Source organism: Oncorhynchus mykiss, chromosome 32, assembly GCF_013265735.2.
Source record: "Oncorhynchus mykiss isolate Arlee chromosome 32, USDA_OmykA_1.1, whole genome shotgun sequence".
In the NCBI taxonomy this organism is placed as follows: domain Eukaryota; kingdom Metazoa; phylum Chordata; class Actinopteri; order Salmoniformes; family Salmonidae; genus Oncorhynchus; species Oncorhynchus mykiss.
Genome location: NC_050572.1, coordinates 21,301,658 through 21,312,205, shown reverse-complemented (window position 1 = coordinate 21,312,205; position 10,548 = coordinate 21,301,658). Strand labels below are relative to the sequence as shown.

General features: G+C 40.7%; 2 protein-coding genes across 4 annotated transcripts in view; both read right to left on the bottom strand.

The window, feature by feature from the left end:
- Positions 1-2,010: 2,010 nt before the first annotated feature.
- LOC110488072 (fatty acid-binding protein, liver) lies at positions 2,011-4,701 on the bottom strand. The gene is made up of 4 exons (XM_021560053.2): positions 4,504-4,701; positions 4,219-4,391; positions 2,496-2,585; positions 2,011-2,283 (listed from the first exon to the last, which is right to left on the bottom strand). Exons 1-4 carry the CDS (start codon positions 4,568-4,570, stop codon positions 2,233-2,235), a joined length of 381 nt encoding a protein of 126 aa, XP_021415728.1. The 5' UTR covers positions 4,571-4,701; the 3' UTR covers positions 2,011-2,232.
- A 157-nt stretch (positions 4,702-4,858) lies between these two features.
- The window catches only part of LOC110488071 (mannosyl-oligosaccharide 1,2-alpha-mannosidase IC), a 29,783-nt gene continuing 24,093 nt past the window's right edge, over positions 4,859-10,548 (bottom strand). For 2 of the 3 annotated variants that reach the window (XM_021560052.2, XM_036970681.1), the window contains 3 exons: positions 9,834-10,006; positions 6,389-6,504; positions 4,859-6,045 (listed from right to left, as the gene is read on the bottom strand). In XM_021560052.2, the coding sequence (XP_021415727.1) occupies positions 5,907-6,045; positions 6,389-6,504; positions 9,834-10,006 (428 nt within the window). In that variant the 3' untranslated portion in view covers positions 4,859-5,906. The remainder of the gene's footprint in view (positions 6,046-6,388; positions 6,505-9,833; positions 10,007-10,548) is intronic. The other variant, XR_005041281.1, reaches the window with a different exon arrangement.

The window sequence follows — 10,548 nt, the reverse complement described above, 5'->3', positions numbered from 1 at the left end:
GCTTTCAAGACAACTGGGAACACGGGGGAAAAAAACCAACCTTGAATCGTGACGTCAGTGAGCTTCAGGTCGGAGCTCTAGAAAGACGCCCAAGTTCCCGAATTGGATGACTGTTCAAACCGAGTTGGAGTTCCCAGTTGTTTTGAAAGCGGCAGAAGTCATGCTGGAATGACAGCATGCCCAATGTATTCAACCTTTTCTGGCGCATGGTGTTGTGTGTGAATGCTTATCCTTTTAAGCATGGCCCTTAAACCCAGACTTGGACCACACACCCTCTCCACCTAATAACAGGCAGGGGAAGAAAAATAGTGATTGCTTTGCAACGCTTGCAGTTTTTTATTAAACCTTTATTTAACCAGGTAGGCTAGTTGAGAAAAAGTTCAGTTACAACTGCGACCTGGCGAATATAAAGCAAAGCAGTGCGACACAAACAACCACACAGAGTTACACATGGAATAAACAAACATACAGTCAATAACACAATTGGGGAAAAAAAGTCTATATACAGTGTGTGCAAATGAGGTAAGATAATGGAGGTAAGGCAATAAATAGGCCATAGTGGTGAAATAATTACAATATAGCAATTAAACACTCGAGTGATAGATGTGCAGAAGATGAATGTGCAAGTAGAGATACTGGGGTGCAAAGGAGCGAAAAAAAAATGACACTATGGGGATGAGGTAGTTAGATGGGCTATTTACAGATGGGCTATGTACAGGTGAAGTGATCTGTGAGCTGCTCTGACAGCTGGTGCTTAAAGTTAGTGAGGAAGATATGAGTCTCCAGCTTAAGTGATTTTTGCAATTCATTCCAGTCATTGGCAGCAGAGAACTGTAAGGAAAGGCGGCCAAAGGGAGGAAATGGCTTTGGGGGTGACCAGTGAAATATACCTGCTGGAGAGCGTGCTACGGGTGGGTGCTGCTATGGTGACCAGTGAGCTGAGATAAGGTGGGGCTTTACCCAGCAGTGACTTGTAGATGACCTGGAGCCAGTGGGTTTGGCGACGAATATGAAGCGAGGGCCAGCCAACGAGAGCATACAGGTCGCAGTGGTGGGTAGAATATGGGGCTTTGGTGACCAAAGCCCAATCAGTTGGCCATTGATTCCTTCCAAACCAATCACTGTTGATTTCCAACGTGTTGTGCAATGTTTAAGTCCAATGGCCGATGAGCACCGATATGTTTTATCTATAATTTATTTTCAAATGACAAGGATTTGCCAGTAGATTGTCAATGTGATTCATGATGATAACTGATTGTCTAGGTAGATAGCTAAGATTTTGAAAGTATGATGTTGACATGATCTGTCCAAAAAAAGCTACGGTAGATATAACGTGATTTGATGTTATCTTATCTGTGGGGGATGGTCACTTCTAATGTAAATGTTTGGCAGCATGCAAGGGGGCTTGAACTTTCTAGCTCGCCCTGTAGATCTTGCAGCGACATAGTGTCCCCATGAGTGACAGAACACTGAGTCAATCACGGGGCAATAAGAGAAGATTACCTCCACCACAGAAAGCACTGAGCTAGGCTGAAACTCCTGAATTTTGGAGCTGCCTTGTATGTGACTTTATTAACTCAACATTTTATCAATGGAAAATCCACAGTGGGCACTGGTCAAAAGCAGTGCACTACATAGGGAATAGGGTGCCATTTGGGACTTACACACAGTCAGTGTGAATTCAGTCACAAATGTTGATTGATATAATGTAAAATGCCTCTCCTCTAAATTGTTCTTGTCTGTGTTCTTGCTTTACAGGATGAAGATGACGATGTGACCATGAGTTTTTGGTTTCCCCCATTGTGATTCATTGAAATTGTTGAGGAATTTTCTTTTCTTTCTTTTTTAAAAATGATAAAATCCAGATAAAATATGAAATAAACACAATTATGAGCTGGTCATTGATGTCTACATTTGCTAGTTAATGATGAAGTGAAAACATGATCCCACAAGTTTACATTTGTTGCTGAGTACTACAATGATGGCAGATTATTCAATAACCACAAGGTGTCAGGAAAAGCCATCCATTTTGTATTGGTTTTGTTAGGGAAGTACATTTGCTTTGGGGCTTTTAAAATGCATGTGTCCAAATTAGACATAAAATGAGCAGATGCAATGTCTAGTCATTTGTCATTTTAATGTAATATTTTATAGCTATTATATTACCTGAGATAAAAGGTCATTTAAATTAATTAATTGAAAATGTAATCCTTGTCTCTGTGGCTTTAGAGATCAGACTCTCTTGCTTATCCTGGTGAGGGTTGTTGAGGCCGCAGTGATAGTCTGGAAAAAAATGGGAAAGAGGACAGTCACTAACACAGTTCAACATGAATGAACAACCACAGATTGAACAAGGCTGGCAATTCATTGTTATTTATTTTTTGAGTGGCAGTGCTACTGTAATTGGAGACCAACTGCTAGGACATTTGGACAAAGTGCATCCAATTAAGTGTATTTTACAACATAAAATATAAAAGTGGAGGGATGCCCTTTACCTCAACCATGTTCTCCCCTTTGATTTCTCTGATGTGGGAGAACTTCTCTGTATCGCAGATGAGCTTCCCATCCTCCAGTCTGGCAGTACACTATGGGTCAGAGAGTAAACACAAAACACTCACACACCCTGCTGCAGCTGCACCTATGTCTACACTACCGTTCAAAAGTCTGGGGTCACTTAGAAATGTCCTTGTTTTCCATGAAAACATACATGAAATGAGTTGCAAAATGAATTGGAAATATAGTCAAGATGTTGGTTGACAAGGTTATAAATAATGCTTATTCATTGAAATAATAATTGTGTCCTTCAAATTTTGCTTTCATCAACGAATCCTCCATTTGCAGCAAGTATAGCCTTTTGCAGACCTTTGGCATTCTAGTTGTCAATCTGAAGAGATTTCACCCCATGCTTCCTGAAGCAGCTCCCATAAATTGGATTGGCTTGATGGGCACTTGTTACGTACCATACGGTCAAGCTGCTCCAAAAACAGCTCAATAGGGTTGAGGTCCGGTGACTGTGCTGGCCACTCCATTATATAGAATACCAGCTGACTGCTTCTTCCCTAAATAGTTATTGCATAGTTTGGAGCTGTGCTTTGGGTCATTTTCCTGTCGTAGGAGGAAATTGGCTCCAATTAAGCACTGTCCACAGGGTATGACATGGCGTTGTAAAATGGAAGGATAGCCTTCCTTCTTCAAGATCCCTTTTACCCTGTACAAATCTCCCACTTTCCCACCACCCAAGAACCCCCAGACCATCACATTGCCTTCACCATGCTTGACAGATGGCATCAAGCACTCCTCCTGCATCTTTGAATTTTTTCTGTGTCTCACGCATATTCTTCTTTGTGATCCAAACACCTCAAACTTAGATTTGTCTGTCAATAACACTTTTTCCCAATCTTCCTCTGTCCAACATCTATGTTCTTTGGCCCATCGTAATCTTTTATTTTTATTGGCCAGTGTGAGATATGGCCTGTTCTTTGCAACTCTGGCTAGAAGGCCATCATCCTGGAGTCGCCTCTTCACTGTTGACGTTGAGACTGGTGTTTTGAGGGTACTATTTAATAAAGCTTCCTGTTGGAGACTTGTGAGCCATCTGTTTCTCAAACTAGACACTCTAATGTACTTGTCCTCTTGCTCAGTTGTGCACCGGGGCCTCCCACTCCTCTTTCTATTCTGGTTAGAGCCAGTTTGCGGTGTAGTACACAGCGAGTACAAGGGAGTAGTACACAGCGCTGTACGAGATCTTCAATTTCTTGGCAATTTCTCGCATGGAAAAGCCTTCATTTCTCAGAACAAGAATAGACTGGCGAGTTTCAGAAGAAAGTTCTTTGTTTCTGGTCATTTTGAGCCTGTAATCGAACCCACAAATGTTGATGCTCCAGATACTCAACTAGTCTAAAGAAGGCCAGTTTTATTGCTTCTTTAATTAGCACAACAGTTTTGTTTCTAATGATCAATTAGCCTTTTAAAATGATAAATGTGGATTAGCAAACACAACGTGCCATTGGAACACAGGAGTGATGGTTGCTTTTCTTTCAAAAACAAGGACATTTCTAAGTGTTCCCAAAGTTTTGAACAGTAGTGTATATCAAACTAGAGCAAAGGAGATGGACACATAGCACCATGCAAATAAACAAAGCTTTGTGATGCTCTTCACACTCTCATGGCAATAGGTTCAAGCACGTCACATACAATTTCATGATTCATGATTGTTACCTTAAACTTTCTCCCATCCATGGCAGTGATTTCTGCCTCCTTCCCTATAGTGAATGAGTTGGTGACAGTACGGAGGGGAGTCTCAACTCTGATGGTGAAGTCGTCACCCTTCTGCTCAATTATTGTCGTTGGCTTGACACCCTTGATCATTTTGATCAACATCTCAGGGACAGCTGAAGAACATAATTGCGACATAAAACATAACCATTATTGACAAAGTTCTAGAATACAATACTGCCATTAAACACACTGAGATTGTGGTAAGAAATGTATGTGAGTTCTCACCCATTGCTTTAAGAAACTCTTCATGGTTCTCCTGACTGTGGATTTTCCATTTTCCATTGAATGCCATGTCCAGCTCAGTATTGGGATTAGCAGCAGGCAGTTGTTCAAACTAAAGGCAAATGGATGGTAAGTCCAATGGTTGTGACAAGTGTCTTTATTAAGAAAGCACTCTCCTCCCTCTTCTCCCCCACACACACTGGTCGTTGCCATGTTAGGGATTTTGTCTCCCTGTTATTCAGGTATTTCCTCATGCCACAGTGACCTGTGGGAGGGCCATGCCCTCATTGCCCAGTGTTCATCAGGCAATATTTACTTAATGCAACATCCAAAGTCCTACTAAAAATACACAGCCCCTGAAGTTGAGTGGAAACATTCATGGCTCTTTGCAGATATGCAATGACACCAGGTTTGGATTCCTGAATCTACACATTTTGTCTTCCTTTAATATATCTCCCTATTTCCCATCTATCAAATAAAGCATATATAACATACTATTTAAAAATCAGTAGCCTATCTTAATATTACAGAAATTAATATATTACTATTGATTATGAAAGTCTCAGATTTGTAATCAACTGAGCCATCAGGGAATTATTTTTTAAATTCATTTTAAGTAATGAAGGGTAAGCTAATTTATAGTGCACATGTAGAGAAAGTAAGAGGGTAGTTGTGAGCATGTAATCATTTTCACTAAGCTCTATGTTCACTTTTTGGACCTAATGAACAATTTCCCTCTTTCTCCTGGGACTGCAGCTTTCTATAAATCAATTTCCAAGCCATGGATGGTGTTCAGGATAAAAATTGATCGATGAGGAGTGTTTTGCATCGTGAGTCAGAGAAGTGCTGAAATCCATCAGAAATATTTACATTCATATTTTAGTCCTTTACCAGACACTTTCCAGAGTGACTTACAATTAGTGAAATTATCTGATAATAAAATTAAATGGCATGGACAGAAAATCCTACACTGAAAAAACAATATTTTTTATCATAGCAGACAGATTTAATGCACAATGGACGTATCACAAATAAATATTGACACTCAGACAGCTGATGTTCAGCTCATTCCCTGTGATATGGGAATTTCCCTCACAGAGGCAAAGAAGTAGATATATATACTCATTGTTGGTTTCTGATGATTCACAGAAACAACAACAGCTTTCACAAAATCAGTTCAACAGTATCCACAGAGATATGTGTCTCACTGACCATCCATCTCCTGCAGTTTAATCAAAGTGACTAGGGCCAGAAAGGGGGTCCCCAATCATTTCTTAGGGCTTTTTGAGACCAGGCCTCAGAGATGAAAACATAAAAGGCTAAATGTTTGGGCCAAACACTGGAGCTAAGCCTGACAATGAACATACACCATATATGGTCCATTTCAAAGGAGCCCTATAAGCCTGTCAATGAGTCCAATTGGGTCTGTGTCCTCTCTCCTGAGAGCAGTTCCTGGGGATGACAGGTAGAGGGTGTGCTTCTGTGTTAAACACCCAGTCCTTCAGAGGCAGGAGATCGTCGTCAGAGAACAGCAGGTACAGATACCTGTAACACACCAGAGAAAGAGGACAGAGGAGGAGAGGAAAACACTTAAAATTAGGTACAAAAGGAAGCAAACACTGACACATATTACAAACTCTATACAATAAATGTACAATAGCGTTATGTTATGGTTATTGCTAGTGTAAAGCGCAGAGAAAATACAAAGATAGAGAAGGGAGGACAGGAAAACACAATTAAGATGAGATATATAGACAGGGACAAAGTAAAAACAGACAGAGATGACAAACTCTGTACAATAGTGTTATGTTATGGTTATTGCTAATGAAAAACACAGAGAAATGACAAAGATAACACACGTGATGCTTGTATCTTTTCCTTCACTCACTTGAGTGTTTCTGCCAGAAAGAAACTCTGCTGTAAATTGTCGTGTTGGATTATATGGCCGTAGACATCAATGATACCAGAGAACCCTGTGGCAAGTCGACAGTGTTGCTCCAGAGCCTGTAAAATAAAATTACAATCCCATCTTCAACTAACCGCAAAAATCAGACCAACATTTCCATTTTACATGTAGATGGTTTTATGGTTAGGTTATTTTAGGGTAAATCACACATAGGACTACAGTATCAAAATGGGCTGAGAATAAAAATAATCACAGGATCATAGGTCAATTTATTGTAATGTATTTATCATTGCTATACAGTGCCTTCGGAAAGTATTCAGACCCTTTGACTTTTCCCATATTTTATGTTACAGCCTTATTCTAAAATGGATTAAAAATACAATTTCCTCAGCAATCTACAAACAATATCCCATAATGACAAAGCAAAAACAGATTTTTATGCAAATGTTTTACAAATAAACAACAGAAATACCTTATTTACATAAGTATTCAGACCCTTTGCTATGAGACTCGAAATTGAGCTCAGGTGCATCCTGTTTCAATTGATCATCCTTGAGATGCTTCTACAACTTCATTGGAGTCCACCTGTGGCAAATTCAATTGATTGGACATGATTTGGAAAGGCACACACCTGTCTATATAAGGTCCCACAGTTGACAGTACAAGTCAGAGCAAAAACCAAGCCATGACGTCGTAGGAATTGTCCGTAGAGCGCCGAGACAGGATTGTGTCGAGGCACAGATCTGGAGAAGGGTACCAAAGCATTTCTGCAGCACTGAAGGTCCCTAAGAACACAGTGGTCTCCATGATTCTTAAATGGAAGAAGTTTTGAACCACCAAGACTCTTCCTTTAGCTGGCCGCTCGGCCAAGCTGAGCAATCGGGGGAGAAGGGCCTTGGTCAGGGAGGTGACCAAGAACCTGATGGCCACTGACAGAGCTTTAGAGTTCCTCTGTGGAGATGGGAGAACCTTCCAGAAGGACATCCATCTCTGCAGCACTCCACCAATTAGGCCTTTATGGTAGAGTGGCCAGAAGGAAGCCACTCCTCAGCAAAAGGCACCTAAAGACTCTCAGACCATGATAAACAAGATTATCTGGTCTGATGAAAACAAGATAGAACTCTTTGGCCTGAATGCCAAGCGTCACGTCTGGAGGAAACCTGGCACCATCCCTACGGTGAAGCATGGTTGTGGCAGCATCATGCAGTGGGGATGTTTTTCAGCGGCAGGGACTGGGAGACTAGTCAGGATTGAGGGAAAGATGAACAGAGCAAAGTGCAGAGAGATCCTTGATGAAAACCTGCTCCAGAGCACTTACGACCTCAGACTGGGGCGAAGGTTCACTTTCCAACAGGACAACGACCCTAAGCACACAGTGAAAATAACGCAGAAGTGGCTTCGAGACAAGTCTCTGAATGTCCTTGAGTGGCCCAGCCAGAGGCCGCACTTGAACCCAATCGAACATCTCTGGAGAGACCTGAAAATAGCTGTGCAGCAACGCTCACCATCAAACTTGACAGAGCTTAAGAGTATCTGCAGAGAAGAATGGGAGAAACCCCAAATACAGGTGTGTCAAGCTTGTAGCGTCATAGCCAAGAAGACACCAGGCTGTAATCGCTGCCAAAAGTGCTTCAACAAAGTACTGAGTAAAGGGTCTGAACACTTACCCTACCTTTCAAAAGTTTGGGGTCACTTAGAAATGGTCTTGTTTTTGAAAGAAAAGCAAATGTTTTTGTCTATTAAATCAGTGTAGACATTGTTAATGTTGTAAATGACTACTGTAGCTGGAAACAACTGAATTTTAATGGAATATCTAAATAGGCGTACCAAGGCTCATTATCAGCAACCATCACTCCTGTGTTCCAAAAGCACATTGTGTTAGTTAATCCAAGTTTATAATTTTAAAAAGTCTAATTGATCATTAGAAAACCCTGTTGCAATTATGTTAGCACAGCTGAAAGCTGTTGTGCTGATAAAGAAGCAATAAAACTGGCCTTCTTTACACTAGTTGAGTATCTGGAGCATCAGCATTTGTGGGTTCGATGACAGGCTAAGAATGGCCAGAAACAAAGATATTTCTTCTGAAACTCGTCAGTCCGTTCTGTTCTGAGAAATGAAGGCTATTCCATGCGAGAAATGGCCAAGAAACTGAAGATCTCGTACAACGCTATATACTACTCCCTTCACAGAACATCGCAAACTTGTTCTAACCAGAATAGAAAGAGTGGGAGGCCCCGGTGTACAACTGAGTAACAGGACAAATACATTAAAGTGTCAAGTTTGAGAAACAGACGCCTCACAAGTCCTCAACTGGCAGTTTCATGAAATAGTACCCGCAAAACACCAGCTCAACGTCAACAGTGTAGAGGCAACTCCGGGATGCTGGCCTTCTAGGCAGAGTTGCAAAGAAAAAGCCGTATCTCTGTCCAGTGTCTATGTTCTTTTACCCATCTCAATCGTTCCTTTTTATTGGCCAGTGTGAGATATGGCTTGTTCTTTGCACCTCTGCCTAGAAGGCCAGCATCCCAGGGGTCGCCTCTACACTGTTGACGTTGAGCTGGTGTTTTGCGGGTACTATTTAATGAAGCTGTTTCTCAAACTAGACACTCTAATGTACTTGTCCCACTTGCTCAGTTGTGCATCAGGACATCCCACTCCTCTTTCTATTCTGGTTAGAACCAGTCTGCTCTGTTCTGTGAAGGGAGTAGTACACAGCGTTGTACGAGATATTCAGTTTCTTGGCGATTTCTCGCATGGAAAAGCCTTCATTTCTCAGAACAAGAATAGACTGACGAGTTTCAGAAGAAAGTTATTTGTTTCTGGCCATTCTGAGCCTGTAATCGAACCCACAAATGCTGATGCTACAGATACTCAACTTGTCTAAAGAAGGTCAGTTTTATTGCTTCTTTAATCAGGACAGCAGTTTTCAGCTGTGATAACATTGGCGCAAAAGGGTTTTCTAATGATCAATTAGCCTTTTAAAATGATATACTTGGATTAGCTAACACAACATGCCATTGGAACACAGGAGTGATGGTTGCTGATAATGAGCCTCTGTACACCTATGACATATTCCATTTAAAAAATCAGCCTTTTCCAGCTACAATAGTCATGTACAACACTAACAATGTCTACACTGTATTTCTGATCAATTTGATGTTCTTTTAATGGACTTTTTTTGTTGCTTTTCTTTCAAAAAACAAGTGACAAAACTTTTTAACGGTAGTGTATGTAAAATGTCATATTTCGTTTTTTAAAAACTTTTCATAAATTAGCCAAAACATTTAAAAAAAAAACTGTTATTGCATTGTGGGTTAGTGTGTGTAGATTGTTGAGGGGAAAAAAACAATTAATCAATTTTTAAAAATGTGGAAAAAGTCAAGGGGTCTGAATACGTTCCGAAGGCACTGTAAATGTATGGCCTCACCTCCAGAGCCTCCCAGCCCCACTCTCTGTACTTGGGGTCATGGGTCAGTCTCCACATGTACATGTAGCTCTCCACGACCTCTGGCCTCAGGATGTAATGCCTTTCGTTTACTCTGGGTGCTGTGGCCTCCGCTCCATCATCAAACCGGAACACCTCTGGGCCCAGCTTAGTGGCTGTTGGATTTTTAGGTTGGATTAGAATGGACAATGCATTATGCTAAACATATTGTTTGATCTCCAGCACCTGTTGAGGAAACACTGGATATGCATATATTTAATATTTTTTGTATTGTGCATATTTAATATTTTATTATTGTGCATCATAATTATGTAATATGCTGGAGAATAGTCATATTAGAGAGAAAGCTGTATGAATACAATTGTTTCTGCCAAGGTGCTAAACTCAGGGATTGAGACCGGGGTTCAATCCCTGGGCAGTATGTACCTAGAGAAGGGAGCGTTACAGCTAGATCACACCCTACAATCTTACAGGTTCACTTTATTCCCTGCAACTACTTGCAGATGCTCTTATAATACTCTATACTTATATAAATATAATTATACTCTAGATGTCCCTGGATGTCTATAGGCTACCCATATGCATATCTGTAAACACAGTACCAGTCAAAAGTTTGGACACACCTACTCATTAAAAGGGTTTTTATTTGGACTATTTTCTACATTGTAGAATAATAAGACATCAAAGCTATGAAATA